Here is a 20,796-nt window from a genome sequence, read left to right on the forward strand (position 1 = left end):
TCAAATATAGGATAATATGTATTATGTGCTTTTTATTTCCTTTTTCTAGCTAATATATTTAGCCAAGCAAACCAAATGAGCTATTCGACTTTAAAAATTGTTTAATAAAGAATGGAAGTTTTTAGTTCACAAAATACAGTTCATAGCAAATGCTTTACAGAAAATTTAATAGCATAATTTTCATTTTGCGTAAAATTGTATCTAAAACAAACGCAGAATTGAATTCAACCGGAAGTAAAAAAAGAAAAAATCATAATTTACACACAATATCAGAATTGAAATACACAAGAAAGGAAATAAATAAGTAATGGAAATTAATCACATTTACATTTGCACCCATCTGACAGGGTGCAGACTAGAAATGGAAAGATACGAAAAAAACAAAAAAGCATAAAAGAGGAGCAAATATATTCGAAGAGAAAAATTAAATATGAAATTTGAAAATACATATAAATTTGAAGTGAAATTTGAATTACAATACCTTGAAACAAGTCTTTGATAAGACAAAGCAAAAATGAATAAATTTCTAAATGACCTTAGGTCCAAAGCTTGCGCACATAAGCGAACTAAATACTTTAAAAAACGAAGTACAAGAGAAAATATCTCTAAAATACATTATCTGAATAGTACAAATAATTTAAAGATCACAATATCTTTAAAACAAAGAGGTGAATTTCGATCTTCAGAAGTGAACTTTTTCCTTTTGAAATACTTTAACTAGTCAAGAATGAGATTTATTTTAACCAAAATTTAGAATTGTTTCCTATTTCAGAAAATTTGATGCGACCAGCAACACTGAAAGAAGTTCAAAATATCTGCTGTGAAGTTGGCTGTGAACTACGAGACCTACTGAATTACTGTGATCCATTTGGCTGGTTTGATAAGTGATCAACAATGTCTTGATTAGAATGCGTCTGTACCACCTTCCCACTGAAAACAACATTCGGTTAATATTGCAGAAGAAAAACCTTTAAGATTTTCTTGAAGTTCAAATCACATTTCCAATTCTATCAATTTAAATGCAAATACAGATATATATATTTGCATTTAAATGACATGGTAGAAGCTTTCAGATAAGATCAAAATTTGTTTGTGACAAAAGTGACAAATCAGCTTATTTCAACGTGAATTAGCAATTCTTGAAAGTTGTCTTTAGAAAATTTTTTCTAAATGTTTAACAGAAACGTAATTGCTACACTACACTAATCATGAAAAACGATTATCAATAATTCGCCTTGATTTTAAGTAAAGTTTTGAAAGTCGCTTACAAGATGGTATCATTTCAGAACTGATAAAACATATTTTAAAAAGAAAAAAAAGTCCAATAAAAGTCTTATGTAAAAAGGGGAAGTATCTATACATATCCAAAATTAAAAAAAAAAACTGAATCGACATTTCCATTTATGTATGTGCAAATATAACGACCAATTCGAAAACCAATGTAAGTGATATTAATTTGCTGCACTTATGAAATTATTTTATAGCATATTTTAACATTAGAATGATTCTAAATTATTTATATATACCTGAATTAATGAATGCGCAGGTGAATTAATGGCATCTTGCACAGCTTGTGAAATATGCATTTGCATTTGATCAAATTTCATTTTAACACTTTTTGCTTGCTCAACATGTCCATATTGTATTTGGGTCTCTGGAAATCATTTTAGTAATTAGGAAAAAAATTTCCAGTGAAGGAAAAATTATATTGCAGTGAATGTTAGACTTCAATTTTCTTACCCAGAAAAAATATTCAAAAATTTTTTAGCTCTTTTTCACAGGTTAATTTCAATATTGAAAATTTCAGTGGTTTAAATTCGGTCATCTCTCATTATTATTTAAATTTCATCACAAAATTTAATTTCAGTATTATCTACGGAATAATAACAAGTTAGCAAAGAGATTCAAAATGTTGACAGCTAAACTTTGCAGTGAGTTAAATTCACAAAGTTTCAACATTTAGCACTCACTGTCCTTGAGAAGCTGAAATTAAATTTTATCCTGAACGAGTAATTTCAATCAAATTTACTCAATTTTTAAAAAATATTTAAAAAACGAGAGTCGCTTTTGTTTTCATATTAAATAACTTTTCAAATTCTAAATGATTTGTATGTAGTTTAATAATCGCTTGGGAAATTAATTTTAAATCTTGGTACTAAATTCAATTGTTTTTATCTGTCTTAATGTTTTAAATATTTACAAGGACTTTCTAGTTTTAAATTTTGATCAGGAGAATGAAATTTACCGTATATTTTCTGACTTAATAAGGCAATCAAGAATTAAATATGATAAATTATCCAGAATTTAGAAAAAAAATGAAAACCAACCGTATATAATTTGATTTAACCACAATGCTAAAGAATGGTCGGAACTTTTCGTTGCAAAATTATTTGCAGCAATTAACATATCAGGCACATCAACAGCAACTAGTTTAGCGGAAAGAAGCGTTGCAAGAGCTTGTATCCGTGGTACACCCTCATCACGTACGATTGTTACGCTATCTGTTATATGACTTCTGCAAAACTGTCTTCGTTTTTTCTAATACTTGGAGAAAAAAAATGCTATAACACAGATATCACATACCATCTACCCAGTTTACAAAAATCTCATCGTCCTTTCGTTTTTCTTTTTCTTTTTTTTTTCTACATTCACTTTTATCCGTATAATGATATTGGTCCATTTCCATGTCAAACTTATTAATGGAAAGATATACAGTATTTGAATTATAACTACGAATTCGTCGCATAATGTCAATGATCGTTTTGATCAATAAATAACAGAAATCTTTCATCATACATTTCATCTTATGGTTGTTCCCTATGGCAGTTGTTATTTATACTAGTGGTATTAGCAACATAGGATAAAAGTTAATAGAAAAGTCTCTGATTTTCACATTTACTAATAATAAAAAAAAGAACAAATCGCCCCCAAATCTTCTTCATAGATAAAAATATCCTTAAATTTCTGTTCATGAAATGTAAATTATACTAAAGTTATTGTACCTAATAAGTAAATTAAGTAAAATTGCTGCCCATAATTTTATGATTTGCATTTTCTCGAACAATTATTTTCCGAAAGCTGAAATCATCTCAAAAAAACTATCTTTTGAATTACTGTGGTATTACTTACATACTGTTAATATAATTTATTTGATTTTTCAGATGTAATCAAATAAATTATCTTTTAGCTATACGCAAACAAACACAGTTTGCATGTTAAGAAAATTTAATACAACCAATAAACTTACTTAGCTTCTTGCAACCTGGAATGCAAATAAGAATGCAGTGCATGCACGAAATGAGCGGACGCTTTCAGAAGTGACGAACTGGATTGCAACTTCCCAGGTGTAATTCGCTCGAATAATCCATAAAAGTCAGCTTCACGACATGTCAACAAATACAGGATAGCTAAGCTTAAGTTTACTACAGTCCATGATTCTGTGTCTTTCGCCGTCTGTAAAATTTATTATTTAGTATCTGAACACTTGAAAATTTTTTTAAACGTCAATAGTTTAAAGAAATCAACCATGTAAAAAAGGTACATAAGAAATGTTAACCACGTCATATAAACACGTACGTACACGTGCGTCGAACAACGAACCTATACATATTCTAACAAAAAAACTACCGAACAACGAACCTATACATATTCTAAGAACAAAAAAAAACTATCAAGGATGATGTTATGAACTCTTATTATGCACGAATCGATAGCTTACTCTTAAAGCAGCCTGAAATTGTCGCTCTGCATCATCTGGTAAATGCACAAACCAGCAATACATACCCTAAAAAGTGTAATTCATCATTCCAAGAACAGCGAACGAATGTAAAAAACTATCTATTTAACTGATTCTTAAAATTTACGACTGCAAAATTAAAACGACGATTAAAACGACGAAATTAAAACAGCAAAGTTTAGATTTGATATTTCAATAGTGATAAAAAATCACTGTTCTTTCATTTTTCATTTTGTTCTTCCTTTCTCTTCCCACCAATTTTCCTGTTTTTTTAAATCACACCATCACCAACTAATCTTATGAACTGGAATCTATCCTTTACTATTGAAAAATACTAAAATATCAACTAAAATATCAACCAAAAACATTTGATTGGCTCAGAAATTCGATCTCCTGTAGGAGTTGGAAAGAAATGATTATAGAAATCAATATTAAAGTGAACAATAATCACACGTTTTGGTATCGTAATTGATAGTTGTAAGAGAATACTTACCAGTAGTGTATGCAACTGAGCTTCAAAATGACTAAATAAATCGGTACTTTGCCTCATTCGTTCCATCATAGCACCTAGCTGAAATATTTAAGAATTTTATAATTCTAAATTTTTATCTTTCAGTGGGAAACTTAATTTTTCTGAAATTTGCTGGTTTCCAAATTATTTTTATCTCCCTATAACAAGTGATCTGAAACATCATATCATGCATGGAAATTGCACAATTATATGGGATAGATATACAATTAATAACAAGTTTTACGATTCGATTTGTAATACTAGAAGATTTGTAACTTTTTTTTTTAAATACTAAAGATTTAGTTCGAACAGATGTTCAGTATACAGTAACGTTACCAAAAGACAAAAAGGAAGCAATCCGTGTACCAAATTTCTAAGTTGTCTCATGATATTCCTTCTAAAAAATACACGATATACTTATACGCATGTGCTAAAAACATGGAACAAGTGAAAATATCCTTTATTAATTATAAGTATTATATTAAGCATGCAAAGTTTTTTCGAAAACATTCGAAAAACCAGAATGATGATAAAAATTGGGTTAAACATACAACACTTATAGTCTCCAACGGTCGCGCTAGCATCAATTGTGCGGCGGAAATATTTTCCAATAGTATGATTTCAAATGCAGCCAATGAATCCAACGCTCCACGCCTTATCACTGGCCAATTTGATTTAGTCATTAAACGTCGCATGTCAGTAATGTGCCGCATAGCAATCGAATGATATTTATGTGCCCTGTAAGGAGTAAAGATAAATAAATTGAATTACTTGTTAAGCTTTGTTTAATGAACGAAGATCACTTTTATGCTTAGTAAAAAGGAATATGCAGACTGTCTCTTATTATAAGGCATATAAAACATAAGACCATTGCACTCCGTGTTGGAGAAAAATCTTAAAATCGATTAATATCAATTAAAATCACAATCATTGTAACAATAATTTACTAATATCTGATATCTAGAAGCTGAATGTTACTCCACAATCCCTAATCATTTATTGCAATTGAATCCAGCTTAGTAGCTTGAATATTTTTGGAAAGATTGCATTTTTGATCTTTGAATTTTTCACTGAATAAACCTATTCAACTTCTTTCAAAGATGAAAATTCGCATCTTTTCCACAATACGAAATCAGCATCATATGCACTTACCTTCATATATCACCAAATAAACTTTACTTACGTAATCAATGAAAAAAAAAGGGTTACAAGCCAAACATTTTCGACATCATAAGTTTGAAATGAATAATCTGAATAATTTAATCAAAAATTGAAGTTTGCAATTCATTTACTTTGAAAAATCCATCTAAAAATTGATTTCAATCAATTTTTCAAAAGCGGTAGCTGTATGGGATCATGAAACAAACCCGTCATGTAATTAGCAACGGGTCTGTGATTAACTGCCCTTCCACTTTTGCCACCACTGATTTGATAGCACCTGCATTGAAGTGCAATGCGCATCATGCCCAGTATAGGTGGCTTAACATGAGAACCAGAAATGAACCTTCGACCATTTCGCTATCGCTAGGAACCACTATACCAAGAAGTACACCTCTAAGGGCTGGACTAAATTAGTAGAAAAGATTGTCAAAGTTAATGTAATAACTAACCTTTCAATTTGGCATGTTTGTAAACTTTGTATCACAGTAAGAACGTATGTAAGCGCAATTAGCGTTTCTTTACCCATCCAATCAAAAGCTGGCCATACTACCGGAACTGTTTCATCATAGGTTAATTTCATTGTTTGCACCAATGTTTGCAATTGTCGCAAACATGTTTTTGTGCTTTTTAACTGAAAAATTTTGAGCAAAAATGAATGGATTTGAAATTGAAATGTATTATTTGAAATGATTTTATTGACTGATCGATACAACATTCAGTTAAAAATTTCATTGTTCTCGAATTAAGATAATCAAATTTACCATTTTTTTCCGAATTCAACGAATTAGTTCAGATTTCCGTATATTTGGATCAAATTTTGAAAATGAAAAATCTCAACATTCCCAAATTCTTTTTTATGGTTTACGCATAAAAATCCAAGTTAGCAAACTTGACCTATTCTAGTTCTTCCTAATCCGAATTCGATTAAAACTTTTAAATACCATCAAATTCAAAGTGTAATCATTTCAGCTTTTGATTTTATTTTTTAAAGAATCTGACATTTAGATTTAAAACCTTATTATTTTTAACGTGATGTTACTTAATCAAAATTTTCGATTACATTTAAGTTGCAAATGCTAAAATCTGCTAACTTTAACGAAACATAACAAACCAAGCCAGCTGATATGAAGAAACAAATTTGGACCGTACAACAAAAAGCTTTGATATAATCCAAACACGCATTGTCGGGATTCAGCATTACTAACTTTTCACTTACTTCCATTATACTTTTCATCAGATCTTCTTCCCGACTTAAATCCATCGATATAATCTGTAATATTAAGAGAAACAAAAAATATGATGACATTGATGACAGATGAAATTTGTAGTACGATTTGATTAAGATATTTGAAGGAATTTTTGGACCTAATTGTTCTGTTGGACTATACTTCGTAGATTGATGAACGTTTTTTATATTTCCTAGAAAAAAAATCTTTTTCTTCTCCTAATTTTTTTTCGGATATTTCCCAGAAAGGGCAAAACAACTTCCGTTTATTCATTAATTGTTCCGAAAGTTTCAGTGATGAAAAACTGCAGCATTAGTGCAACCTTACAATACCATGGTTCTGTTATGTGGAAATTCGAGAAATTTCTTTTGAATCACGTTTTACACATTATCGGGTATTTTGGATTTTTACCAAAACTGTAAAAGAAAAAATTTCAAAGCACCAAACTAAGGATTTCTAAGAATGACGCAAAGTCAAGTTTCACTTGGCTTTTGGAATAATTCTTTGGAAATCTCACAAATTACCATGCTGTTCAACTATTTCCCTAATCATACCATTGCAGATGAAAGACGAAAATAACATTCCAATGCTGGATCACCAAGCTGACTGAATAATGATGCTCCCGCTTCTACTATTTCACTTGCATTATTCCAATCATTCATTGCTCCATGGATTTCCTGAAACAATCCCTCCATTCAGTCTGAAAATAATTTTTGATCTCACTTGATAGGTTATCTTTCCGATATTGCTAATAAACACTCACAGAAGTCTTTTTAACACTAAATTAAGACTGTTCACATCATTCAGCAGATAAATAATTTAACAGAGATGAACTATTTTTTCACTGTCATAGCTAGCTTCAATTTACTTCATTAATGATGATACAGTTAAATCAGCTAATTAGCAACAATAGTATTATTAGTAACAAAAGAAGTTCAAACCTAAAATAATATTCTTTTTTAAATGAAACCTTGTGTCTTCAAAAAAGAACATATATTTAAATCCTTTTTTGTTATAGTAATATCATCGATAAAGAACAATTCAAAACAAAAAAAAAAAGAAAAAGAAAAAGAAGGAATACCGCAAGTAGGAATAAGAGACGTGCATGAATAAGAGGAAAATCTCGGGAATGTGCGGATTCCTTCCGTAATAGCTGCTTCACTGGTTCCAAAATTTTCAATTGCATGTACACTTCGGCAATTGAACAGGCTATTTCTACTCGATATTTGGTATATTCAGCACCTGCTTCTTTCATTCCATGATACTAAAAAGTTAGACAAAATGACTTAACATAGTAATATGATAGTGTAAAATAACTACACATAAAAAACTAATAGCAGTATAAATGCAAAACATCCCATAGAGTCATAAAAATGCATGGAAATTTTAATGTACTAGTGAAGCGATGATCTAGTGATAAGCTAATGATAACCGAATCTCACATTTCAACATTAAAGAATATAAATTTTCATTACATCATGATATCATGCGCAAGTTTCGTGAAATTAAAAGAAGTATATGGTTCCAAATTTCTGCTATACTAACGTCAGTACATATATGAAGTTTGCGTTACAAATAACGACATGAATACATAAAAAAGAAAAAAAATACTGTGCCAACAATGGGAAGTTTAATAAAAATAAATGAGATACCGCTTGTTCTAAATGATGCCTTGCTAATTCAATGTTCTTCGTATAATAAAAATATAATTTTCCAATTTGAAAATTTACAAATGATGCCATTTCATGCGTCATCAAAGTTTTGAAACATGCCTGAATTGGTATTTGACTTTGAAGGTTAATTAATCAGTTAGTTACGATAAATCTAATATGCAGTAATGTTGAAAACAAGAAAATTGATTTGACCGAATTAAAAAAAAGTACGTAGATGTTTCTTTTTTTAATTGATAGAGTTGTGTTACTCATTCCTAAATACAAATTCAAATTGTTAATATTGAAAATTTTGCGTAAATAAAAACTGCAAAATAGATAAAAGTTCAGAAAAAATTAATTATAAAGATAAATATTTCCTGAAAAGAACCAATTGAAATTTAGATATAAAACATTTAAAAATACATAAGGAACCTTTAAACATTTAATGGCCATTTTATATTTCGGAGGATTGTGTGACCGGAAAAATTCAGCCCCTTCCAGCAATAATATGGCCGCTTGATCAAATAAATACCTTTCCGGTAAATAATTGTCCACCACACTCATCCTGAAATGAAACAGATTTTTGATTCTATCATTCAATCATTTCAATTCTTATGTATAACGTAAATTACAAACAACAGTACAAATGCTTATAAATATACATATATTCAAATTCAAGTTCCAATTCAAGTATAGTTTTCATATTTTATTGCAATTTTAGTAGCATTTACCACTCGTTTTGTGTACTGCTAGAATTACATCTATCAAGAAAAATTTGAATTGCATGCTATTTTTGAGTTTCGGAAATATTTTTCCAATCGGATTATTTGAATATCCCTTTTCCTTTCTTTTCAATTTCCGGAATAATTTCACAGTGAACTATCTTAATTGTAGATTATTATTATTCCCTTAACACTTATCTCAACCGTAAATTACTTACACAAGATAAGTACTTTTACAATTCCCTTTGAAATTTTCTAAATAATAGAAAATACAAACACATACGGTCGAAGTAATAGAAGAATGTAATCAAAAAGAAAAATTATCAAATATTTTAATTAAAAATAAAATTTATTTTTATGTTTTGAAAATGGAATAAAAGGTTGGAAAGAATTTACAGATAATACTAAATTATTAATTCGATAAGTATCATACAGCTAATCCATTGGCTAATACGACAAATTTACGAATAACTGGTGGATAATGCATACAGGTAAGTAATGAATAATAGGTAATGAATGAATCAGTAATGAATACTTAAATAAATTCACATATTTCGAGTAAAAAAAAAAAAAACAGCAATTCTCTACATATACTAATATCAACCAAAACAATACGTTATACGTTAATCATACAAAACTTTTCAATGCTTCCATTCCATGTACGTCTGGAAGATGGCGTACATCTGAATGATGACGTACGCCTGGAAAATGACGTCGTATTTTACGCTATTTTATCTATCATTTGTATGATGAAGCTGCTGATAGAAATATTAGTATGTTACAATTTATCCATCACTTACCATTGACCCTAACCAAATCTCTGAGAGTTCTCTCTCTTTCTCTCTCTCTCCTTCTCTCTCTCTCTTCCCCTCTCTCTCTCTCCTTTTTTTCCCTCATGCCTTTCAAGTAATACTGCAATCGAATTGCATGCAGCGTAGTGTAGCTGCACTACAGCGTAAATTATCAAATGAAAGCCATTTGGTGGAGAAGGGAAATGAATGTATATCGGCCGAGTAGTCGTATCACCACCATCACCGCCATCACTCAGCTAAATGATGACAAGAGGACAGCGACGTATCGATCGCGTATGTGTCTGTCTCTGTCTGCGTGTATGTATGTATGTGAAACTCAGCTGGCATGTATGTTAACTCCATTGATTTCATATTTGTGTGTATGCGTGTATGTATGTATATTTGTGTGTGTGTGTGTGTATTTGTATGTATGTGTATTTGTGTGTATGTATTGCGCGTGTATGCGTATGTATGTGTGTATGTGCGCGTGTATATGTACGTTCGTGTATGTGTGTATATATATATATATATGTGTGTGTGTGTGTGTGTGTGTGTGTATGTGTATGTGTTTTGTATTTGTGTTATTTGGCTTTTACAAGGTTCGCATATACACATAAACAAATAATATTTCATTTCTCTATTTTTAACACTAAACTCGTTAAGACTGACTTGCACTATTGCTGTCCATTACGTTTATTTCTGTATGTTCTGTTGGTCACTCCCATTCTATTGGTCAGTTACCCCTTAAATTGTGCTAATTATTCCTCTCTTTAGTCTTCCTCTGAATTTATTGTTAATACCAAATTGCGTTTTGAGAAAATCCTTTAGATTAACGAAAATAACCGGTGATTAAATGAAGGATAAGTGGTATCACAGAGAGAGAGAGAGAGAGAGAAGTAAACGGATCGATTTGATGTTCACAATAAAATGGCCTGTTTTAATGATTATAATTTGAATAAAATTGATGAAGCGATTGATAAGTGATAACAGTTAGTTGCAGCTGTTCCGGAATGCTCCAGATATTGCATAATAAAACCAGTTAAAATGGATAATTGCGGGTTGATTCAAATTGCCATACATACTGTCGTGCTATTACCAATGCTATACTGCTACTGCTATTCCGATCTTTATCCGTAATTTATTTCCTGCTAATTGCATTGGTGTTTTATTTCTATTATCTACATGTCTTATTCAATTTAACAGATAACAATGCAAACAGATGATCATTCCGGTTCCATGCCGGATATTGATTGCACCATGTCACCAGTAACAGCAACAGCAACTGTAGTGGTAGCACCACAAGCATCCGGAACTTGTAACAGTATGGAAGCGAATTTTACGACTGGTATGCTTTAAGTTCACGTGGAATTTACGTGAATTTTAATTGAAATAAGGGAAACTTTGGAATTTTATCTTTTTTTTTCTTTTCTTTTAACAAATTATATTGAACGAAAAGATGATTTTGGACAAGAATAGGCAACTATTTTATAATATTTATTATATAAATCATTTAATATTGACATCTTCAAATAAATGACGTGAACTTTTGACAAGAAGTGATTTATTTAGGTTAATTTTCAGTTTTATTGTTTTGTTCATTTCGTTAAACAATTATGTTGATAAAGTAGTTAGTATTGAGAGTTACCAGACTATTTTATAAACAACTCTCGTACAACGAAATCAATTGTAATCGATTTTGCTAAAAAATTTTATAATTTATTTTAACTGATTTTATAAATTTTATGTTCCATTTTAAAAAGTTTTTCGTTTTAATTTTTATAGTTCCTTTTAAAAGATTAACTGATAAAAGTTCTTTCCTTTTTTTTTTCTCCATTACCAGTAGTCCTATAACTTTGCAGTTTTACTTCTTTTTTTTTCTTTTCTTTTAACAAATTACGTTGAACGAAAAGATGATTTTGGATAAGAATAGGCAATTCGAACCATTTATCAATTCAGTGTTACTTTTGGATTATTTATTATGATGATTTGTCTTGCATAAAACTATACATATACTCATCTTTTACCTCTCTCTCCCTTTCTCTCCCTCTTTCTCTCCTTCCCTCTCCCTCTCTCTCTCTATCTACTTTTTTTTTCGACCAATGAACTACGTACGTATTTTTAGCGATAAATAGTCCAAAATTAAATTAAGAAAAAAAGAGCCAAAATAAAATATTAAATGAATCAAAATATTTATTTGTATAGTGTATTTATTGACAAAAAAAAAAAAGAAAATTGTGAAAAAAAAAAGATATTTATTGAGGTTATTGTTAAACTAAAGCCTGGAGTTCCTAGTCCTACCCCATTATCGTTTAAGCCCAAATTTTCAAGTGCTTCTTTTTTCTTTATCATAAGTAATATGCATACATTTACATAAATCATCTTCCCCCTTTTTTATTTCCATCCCCTCTCATTCCGTTAATTCATCATCTTTAAATATTTTCTCATTTCTACTTTTTACTTTTTTTCTATTATTGTTATCTTATTATTGTCATTGTTTACTATTATTGTTATCGTCGTTGTTGTCCTTATTTTTATTGTTGTTTTTGTTGTCATTGTTGTATTTACTATTATTGTTATTGTCGCTGTTATGTTTACTATTATTGTTATTGTTATTTTTATTATTGTTGTTTTTTCCTGTTGTTATCGTTGTTGTTGTTGTTGTTGTCATCGTTTTATTATTGTTGTGTTGTTTTTATTCTTACCTTATTTTTGTTGCCACCGTTGTTTTTTTTTTGTAACGCCTTTTTGTTTTCGTTTATTACTTGTTATATTTTTGAATGGATGATTTATTTGATTATATTCCCAAGAGATTTTTATCTCTCTGCACGATTTTGTATGTCAACAAGTTATCGTGCTGCTAATAGGATAACTAATTGCTATAAAATTGATTAACATTATAATTTAAATTTAAATAATTAAATGACTTAAGCGATTTAATGCATTTTGTTAATACATTATCTATCGCTCTATTAAGACAAATCTACTGCAATATAAGTAATTGAATTTTTGGGATTAATAAGTTAATCAAATGACAATTTTAATTCATTGTGAATGGCTTGTTACAGAAAATAGCTTTCTTTGCTCACAAATAGATTGGTGAATTAATTCGTTTACATTTATCGAATTAATTGATTAACTTATTTAATAGTAGAATAATTTATTACAACATCCTATTTTTGATTTTTTTGAAATAAATAATTAATTTGATAGGTACAATTTTCATTTTTATTAAAATTACTGGATGAGATGGGCAATTAATAATTAAATAAGCTTATGCAAGGAACCTTGTCCACTCTTATCATTATACAAGGAAAGATACTAAACTGATAATTTTTTCGTTTATTAAAAAATTTCCAGAAATTTATAAGTCTAATGATCAGGTAAATTTTTTCATTTTTCCAAAAAAACAGATAGATAGAAGGGATAATTAATTCCAGTCATATCGAATTTTCCAAAACTTTAAAATCATATTATCCTTGGAAACTTTTAAATAGTTATGGTTAAGATCATTCGAATTAAAATTGTAATTATCCAATTTTAACAGTTACTTACTCACTTTCTTACTTGTGCAATCATGGAATAAAGTAATGCATATAACTGTAATGTGTTTCGTACTTATGTTTGATTCATTGATTTACGACATTTTGTGTCTACAGTTTGAGGTAACATTTTTATGATGGCATTTTGTGAAGTTGACATAATGACATGTAAGAATGTTTTAACAAAATTTATAAAAATATTTCACATATCAAATGTTAGAAAATTTTGTAAAACTATTATAAGCCATTTTAAGGTACGAAAAAACGGATGATAATAATTAAAAAATTTTCTTTTTTGGATTCATAATAGTTACTGTAACCAAGAAATTTTGAAAATAGTTATAAGTTCGGTTTATAATATTAATATTAATATGATGAAAATAAGGTATGTGAATAAAAGTTAAAGACAGGTGGTTTTTTTCTTTTTTTTTTTTTGAAGAATTTAAAATTTTTTCCCCCTCTCTTTTCGTCATTCATTGATCATACTGAAACCTATTTAAATTTTAATTGTCCATGTATATAGACCATTCCCATTCATCGTCATCATTTAATTTCCATTTCTTATATATATATATATATATATATATACACATGTATGGATTGTCAGTGAAATTTACTAAACGATTCAGAAGTTATCACTATGTTTCTATTCTTTTTGTTCTTGATTACGCAATTAAGTGAATTAATTGATTAATTAAGGCATGTTTCCAATCTATCATTTTATTTCAAAAGATGGACTTTGTTTTTAATTTTGAATTTTAATTTTTTGCAAATTTAAAAAAATTTGCAATTAGGGATGAATGTACTTAAATTTAAATTTGTATTTCGAAGGAGTGTGTTTTTAAAGTGTACATTTGCAAAAGAGATGTTGGAATTAGGAATGGTTCAAAGTTATATTTCAAAGGAATGTACTTTTAAACTTCAAATTTTAAGTCTGAAATTTTTTACATATTTGAGAAACAGACATTTTGTTTTGTTTTTCTTTTTTTTTTGCAGGTAAAATTGGATTGAAATTTTCTATCGTTGTTATGTTTGATTGATTATACTATTAAACATCATTATAGCATTATACCATTCAACGTTAGACGCATCATTTCATTTCTTGTTGTTTTTTTTTTTTTTCAAGTAATTTGAATATTTTGTTTTTGCCATATTTTTCATTCGCAATTTTAAATTTGACAAAAAAAATTAAGGAAATTAGTAAATGTGTCTTTTACAGTTATTCATATTTTTAATTAGGAAAAATTTAGAATTTTTAAAAATTTGAAAGTCTTTTGTTGTTCATTAGGATTAAAGAAAAAAAAGAAGAAAAAAGTGAGAGAGAAGGAGAGAAAAAGACAGAGAAAGAAAAAATGTCTCCAAGGATTTCAATTTGTTAGCAGTATTAGTTACTGGATTGGAAATCTCCGTATTGTCTATCCTGTTGATTGATTTATATGTAAATGCAAATTACTTCTTTTTCCTTTTATTTTCTTACCACTTGACACGGCGATGATAATAAAAGTGTTGATGGTAATGATAATGATAGCAATGTTAATGAGAGTAATATTAATAATGTTGGTATGTGTTAATGATAGTAATATTAACGGTGCTGATGATGGTAATGATGATAATATTAGTGATAGTAGTAATAATAATAATCATAATAGTCATCGTAATGATGTTGATGATGTTGATGATGATAATAATGTTTTCTTTTTATTTTCTCAAAATTTTTCCCAATATACTTGAATAGATCATTTGCTTAGGAAAAGGATGAAAGAAGCATTTATTTATTTGTTTATTTGAAATTCCTCTATCCTTTTCTTCATCTTCATTCCAAAAAATTTTAAAATTTCACAATGTTTTCTATGACTTAAATTGTAATGAATGAAATGGGAAATAACTGCTTTTCGAATAAAATAATAGAGTAATATGATTAAAGATTAAACTTTTAATAATAGGATAAGGAAAGGTAGAAAAAGGTACATGAATTGGAAGATACGAGAGATGAAAGAAAAAATCATAGAAATGATGAAGAAAGTACGGGAAATGGAACAATCATTGAAATTAGAAATTCAATCCATCGAAATTCAATTCAAACAAAACTTTTAATTTATCATCAATTAACTCTTCATCGTTCTCTTTTTGCTCCTTTATTTTAAAACATTAACACAATAATCGATGGCAAAATAGTAGATATATTGGAAGAAATCTTTAAATTTATTGAAATTATTGAGTTAAACTTTCAAAATGCGATTGTTTAAGTGTAAGCTTAGGGGTTTAATTGTTTATGTTTAAAAATTTAAAAAAAGGTTGATTTCAATAAAAAATTAATTTTAGGGAAAAAATTGAGTATTTGAGAACTTAATTATTTAGTAATAATAGTTGATAGCACATTTATTACGAAAGCTTTTCCTATTAACCAGTTAAAATGCTAACAAAGTATTGTTTTATTATCAATTTGTCATTTTAATTGGTTTTATTTGTGGATGAAATTCATCAAAAGGTTTAATCGTAACAGAAAAAAAATGATAATTAAATTAAATTAAATAGTATGATGTTTTCGTCACCTACCATCGACGTTCATTTTTAATGATATTAATGAAGGTTTGGAATTTGTGAAAAGAGAAGGGAAGAGAGAGATAGAGAGAAAATGAAAATTAAAATCTGTCTTTAGTTTAATTCCTATTCGATCAATATACCGGAATTTGAAACTTGAAATTCGATCATTTTGAATTTCTTGTTAGCTTGAAATTTGCAAAAAAAAAAAATGAATATGGATTTTTTCATTCGATGATTTAATATAAGAGAATAGTAACATCAAATGATCTAAGCATTAGATAATCCATGAAACATCAAATAATTTAAAAAAAAAGAATGAATGAATAAAAAAGTAAGCAAAATTTTTTTTTCTTCAGTTAAATGAAAAAAAAGAAAAGAAAATTTGATTTATTGTTCATTCAATTTTTAATTTTTCAAAATTTTTAATTCTCTTAATAATTGTAATAATTCATTAAAGTTTTCCAGTATAACATAAATAAAATACATATGGTATAGGATAAAATGTACAGTTAACAGGGAACTATTAATGATATACAATTGATTATTACTAATTGGTAATTTGTATTTAAGTAAATGTTTCAAGCTATTATATGCTTATTCTAAATACAGCTTACCTTTACACATACATGTGTTTATATATGCATAATGATTCATTTAAAGTTATTATCAGAACAATTAAATAAACTTATATTATGGTTATATAAATTTGCATATCTATCATCTTCATATGTCTCAAAAAAAAAAAAAAAACAAAAGAAAAAGAAAGAATGTAGAAATAATTAAAGAAAAAAAATTATTTTTTTTCATCTAAATGTTAGTTTACACTTTGGTAATGTTAAATTTAAATTTGATTTTTAAATTTGACAATGAAAAGAACAAAAACTTGATTTATTTGTCAAAAAATTAAAATTGCTGTCGCAGGAAAAGAAAAAAAAGATAAAAGTTATGAAAGTTACAGTGAAATTAAATGATTATTTATCGGAGGAAAAAAAAAAGGAAAAAGTGGAATTTCGGGCTTTTTTTTTTTGCCCAATGAAAACGGAAAGTAAAGAGGTTGGAATTATCGGAATAAATTTTGATATCGTAAACCGGTTTTTTTTTCGGATGCATCTTCAAGATTATTTTTTTTTTTTTTTCTGTTTGCTGAATGCATTGGGAAAATTACTGAAGGCAAAATGGTAGCTTTCTTAAAATTAGCAATTTTTTATTTTTTATTTTTTCTCTGTTCTTCCTTTCCTTTTTCATTCATTCGCTTTCCCTTCCTTTTCTTTCCTTTCCTTTTCTTTGCTTTTAGCAAGATTAGACTTCTCAAATTTCTGTCACATAAATGAAATTTCATTCATTTCTTTCTATCTATCTTTCTTCCCTTTTTTGTCATCTTTTTTATCCTTCTTCTTTTTTTTTTCTCTCTCAACTAATTTTTCTGTTTTAAAATAGAAAAGAAGTTTAGAAATACATTATTTGTATTAAAATATCCCTCCAAAATTTAATGGTTACCGAATTTTGCTCGACCAAAGATCAATTTAGCTTTTTTTCATTTGTAACAAATGAGGGGTGATAAAGGTTCAGAAAATGATAAATTCTATTAATTTGGAAGAGGAATTTTAATCAATGTTTTAAAACGTATTAGCTTATCAAACATTGATAAGAATAGCTTATCTCCTGTTTTCTGTTGTATTACGCTGCCGCCTTTGCGGAATATATTTGAACTTTTGCGGATCATCAATTTGAAATCATTACTCTAAACTATGTATATTATTAATAGTTACATACCTTTTTTTTTTCCCATCTCTTTTAGTTTATGCATATGCAAAATTTTTGTTCACATAAATTGTTTATTGTTTATGCTCATTAACTATTAATTATTTATCACAGTTTAAATAAATGTTTGAAATTTCAATTATACTTTTTTTTTTGAAAATTTTTGAATTTTTGGAAAAAATTATGCTCTAAGAGTGAAATGAATACTACTGTAGTTTAATTTATTTGAATTATTATGATACATAAATTATCGTTTGTAGTTAATCAATAAGGAATGTGATGTGATATGACTATTAGTCCAACAAATAAAAAAATAAGGAATAATAAATTTGCATATAAATAATAAAAAATGAGGGACAGAAAAAGGAGAAAAAATATGAAATCGTTAAGTATTCAATTATTATTCGGGATGAGTTAACATATTTGAATGTTACGAATGTTTCACATTTTATTCTTCCAATTTTTTTGCTAAAAATTTTTTTTTTTTTTTTTTAAATCAATTTTAGTTTCTTCTCTTTGCTTATCGCTATTTTTCCATTTTATTGCTAAGGCTTATTTCATTTCCTTTTTGCTTATTAGTCATTTCATTTCACTTCATTCTTTAGTAATATTATATTTAACTATCATTTTATTATTATTCTGACTAATTTTCCACTTAATTAGTCCTTAATGAGTACAGAAGTGGAATACATTAGTTTCTTTTATATTTTACCTTTATCTTTTCATTCTTTTTTTTTCTTTTCTTATCCTCTCTATAGACAGCTTTGCTTGTTGTGAAATTTTGATCAAAGATAATTGTAAGAAATTAATTTTATCAAGAGAAAAAAAAGTGTTTTCAATTTTTTAACAAAGTAATTACTCTTGGAATTATTATTTGATTATTAGTAAATGATAGTTCTATTGTACTTTTTTATTTCTTTTCATTCAATTATTTAATTCCATTAATCTGATACGTTTATACTTACGTATTGCGTGTGCGCAAATGTCATATATATATGTGTGTGTGTGTATGTGTGTGCATGTGTATATGTGGCTATCTCTTAAAATATATGTGTGAATTATGCTTATGTACAGACCACTCATATGTCGTACGCACAGACAGGTACACACACCGGCACGGACATATGTATAAATATTGATGTTGGATGGGTAATGTACAGACAGAGCCGATATTTCGATACCATTGAGGTAAGCGCAATTGTTGTTTGTTATGGACGGCGCAATTGTTGTTGTTTGTTATGGACGGCGCAATTGTTGTTCTTTGTTATGGATGATAAAATGTTCGTGTCTTAAAGGTATCATTTATTACTGAGATGGGTCGTTGGATAGATGATATATGATGAATGAAAAATGGAAGAGGAGGAGGAGGAGGCGGAGGAGGAGGAGGAAGAAGAGGAAGAGAAAGAGGAAGAAAATGAAAGGTGGATAAAGAAAGCATTTGGGTAAGGAAGAAATTGTGAAAGATGAGAAGATGGGAATGTGCTAGGATTATGGGTTGGAAGAAGAGATGGATTTAAATGAGAGAGAGAAGGAAAAAGAAAAAAGCTGGGAAAGAAGAATTTTTAAAATGCTTTGACACACACACATACACACACACACACACACACACACACACATAGTATACTATCATTTGCCTATGTCTCATCCCTTTGTTTGCTAATCATTTTTTAAATTCAAGCACAAATTAAATTCTTCTTTTCTCTGTATAATATTTTTACATAATTTCTAACATTTTCTCCGGTTTTTTATTTCATTTTTACGATGAAATGACTTGTTTTTTTTTTCCGGATGTAATAATTATTTCCTGATTTGATTGATTCTATTTCCTGATTTGATTGAATGTATTTCCTGATTTGATTGATTCTATTCCGAATGTAATAATCACTTTTTCTTTTCGTTTTGAAAAAGAATCATTTATTCAATTATACGAATTCATCTGTTTTAAAATTTCTCCTTGTTTCACTTTCTTTTTCCTCAAAATAAAATGGAATAAATTTTGTGAAACAGTAAACCTTTCAGTTCATTGATAAGATTTATTTTAAGGACGTTTTTTCTGTTTCATTTCAACAGCATATTTCTTCCGTTTTCTTTTTCCAATGGCGATTACTGCATGTTTATGTGTGTGTCTCTCTGTCTGTGTGGGTGGGTGCGTGGTACGTGTGTGTGTGGGTGAGCGTGTGTGGGTGTGTGTGAGAGAATGTTTTTTCCTAATTTACTGTAAATGGTTGAGGGAATTCTAACTTTACAGGACAGTGTTCAAAATATTCCCAAGATATTTATTACATAATACATGACTTAAATTGATCGATAATGTGACGATTGATAAGAAATATAACTGATACCGTATATCGTCTAGCTTATCTTTTGATGAGGAAATATACGGATACTGTAATGGTCGGTAACAAAACAGACGTATTACGGTATACTATTTTATTTAATTTAGTGATTCATGATAATCGTAGCTGGTTTTTTTTTTTCTTCTGTGAAAGGAAAAAGGAAAGGATGAAATTAAGCAATGATAGGAGGATAATGATATTTCATAATATTAAACCTAATCAGAAGTTCGTTTTTTTTCTTTCTTGCCTTTTTATCTTTCTTTCTCTTCAAATGCGATTTTATTAATTTAAAAATAAGTAATGGAATTTTTTTTTCGACCTCCTTACCAATATTTCTGTCCTCTTGTCTTTCCATTTGATAAATGTTGATTAAAATTTTCAAGAGCGCTTTTGACATCCTTCTCTTTTTTGATTCCTTCACATGATATTTTCCATCGGTTAATTATATATTCGAGATCTATTAAATTCTTTTCTCATTGTTTATTACAAGTTTTGATTTAAGGGAATAGACGTAATATCATATCAAATGAGAAATGCTTATCAATTGTTGGTATAAAATAAGGAAGATTTATCAATTTTTGGTATAAGAATGGATATTCATCATCAATTCATGGTATAGAATAAGGAAAAATTGATAATTTTTCCTTATACAAATTGTAATTTCCTTTTGATATATATTTTAAAAAAAAAAGGAAATTTATCAATTCGTGATATGGGATAAGAAATATTTATCAATTCGTGATATGGGATAAGAAATATTTATCAATTCGTGATATGGGATAAGAATATTATCTAATTCGTGATATGGGATAAGAAA

The 20,796-nt window shown here is 28.2% G+C and overlaps 4 protein-coding genes across 4 annotated transcripts; 2 read left to right on the forward strand and 2 right to left on the reverse strand.

Moving 5' to 3' along the window:
- Window positions 1-646: 646 nt before the first annotated feature.
- Window positions 647-6,863, reverse strand: LOAG_04746 (hypothetical protein). Its single transcript, XM_020446672.1, has 9 exons — window positions 6,520-6,863; window positions 5,858-6,039; window positions 4,799-4,985; window positions 4,230-4,307; window positions 3,719-3,784; window positions 3,248-3,453; window positions 2,328-2,515; window positions 1,527-1,654; window positions 647-930 (listed from the first exon to the last, which is right to left on the reverse strand). The coding sequence occupies exons 1-9, from the start codon at window positions 6,712-6,714 to the stop codon at window positions 904-906; spliced, it is 1,257 nt and encodes a 418-aa protein (XP_020303016.1). The 5' UTR covers window positions 6,715-6,863; the 3' UTR covers window positions 647-903.
- A 3,139-nt stretch (window positions 6,864-10,002) lies between these two features.
- On the forward strand, window positions 10,003-11,155 carry LOAG_04747 (hypothetical protein; the record flags this gene model as incomplete). Its single annotated transcript, XM_003140284.1, has 2 exons — window positions 10,003-10,179; window positions 11,003-11,155. 2 exons carry the CDS (start codon window positions 10,003-10,005, stop codon window positions 11,153-11,155), a joined length of 330 nt encoding a protein of 109 aa, XP_003140332.1.
- Window positions 11,156-12,287: 1,132 nt separating this feature from the next.
- Window positions 12,288-12,467, reverse strand: LOAG_04748 (hypothetical protein; the record flags this gene model as incomplete). The annotated part of the gene is made up of 1 exon (XM_003140285.1): window positions 12,288-12,467. One exon carries the CDS (start codon window positions 12,465-12,467, stop codon window positions 12,288-12,290), a length of 180 nt encoding a protein of 59 aa, XP_003140333.1.
- Window positions 12,468-14,892: 2,425 nt separating this feature from the next.
- On the forward strand, window positions 14,893-15,482 carry LOAG_04749 (hypothetical protein; the record flags this gene model as incomplete). The annotated part of the gene is made up of 2 exons (XM_003140286.1): window positions 14,893-15,027; window positions 15,297-15,482. The coding sequence occupies 2 exons, from the start codon at window positions 14,893-14,895 to the stop codon at window positions 15,480-15,482; spliced, it is 321 nt and encodes a 106-aa protein (XP_003140334.1).
- Between the last annotated feature and the right edge of the window lie 5,314 nt (window positions 15,483-20,796).

The sequence above is a fragment of the Loa loa genome, assembly GCF_000183805.2.
Source record: "Loa loa unplaced genomic scaffold supercont3.217, whole genome shotgun sequence".
NCBI classification, from domain to species: Eukaryota; Metazoa; Nematoda; class Chromadorea; order Rhabditida; family Onchocercidae; genus Loa; species Loa loa.

Excerpts from the sequence above, each read along its gene's own strand:
- LOAG_04746 (XM_020446672.1), bottom strand. The coding sequence starts at position 6,714 with ATGTCATCATATTTTTTGTTTCTCTTAATATTACAGATTATATCGATG. Across the intron at positions 3,454-3,718 it reads AATTTCAGGCTGCTTTAAGA|ACGGCGAAAGACACAGAATC; the intron begins GTAAGCTATCGA and ends TAAATTTTACAG. Across the intron at positions 2,516-3,247 it reads TCCAGGTTGCAAGAAGCTAA|AAGTCATATAACAGATAGCG; the intron begins GTAAGTTTATTG and ends ACAGTTTTGCAG.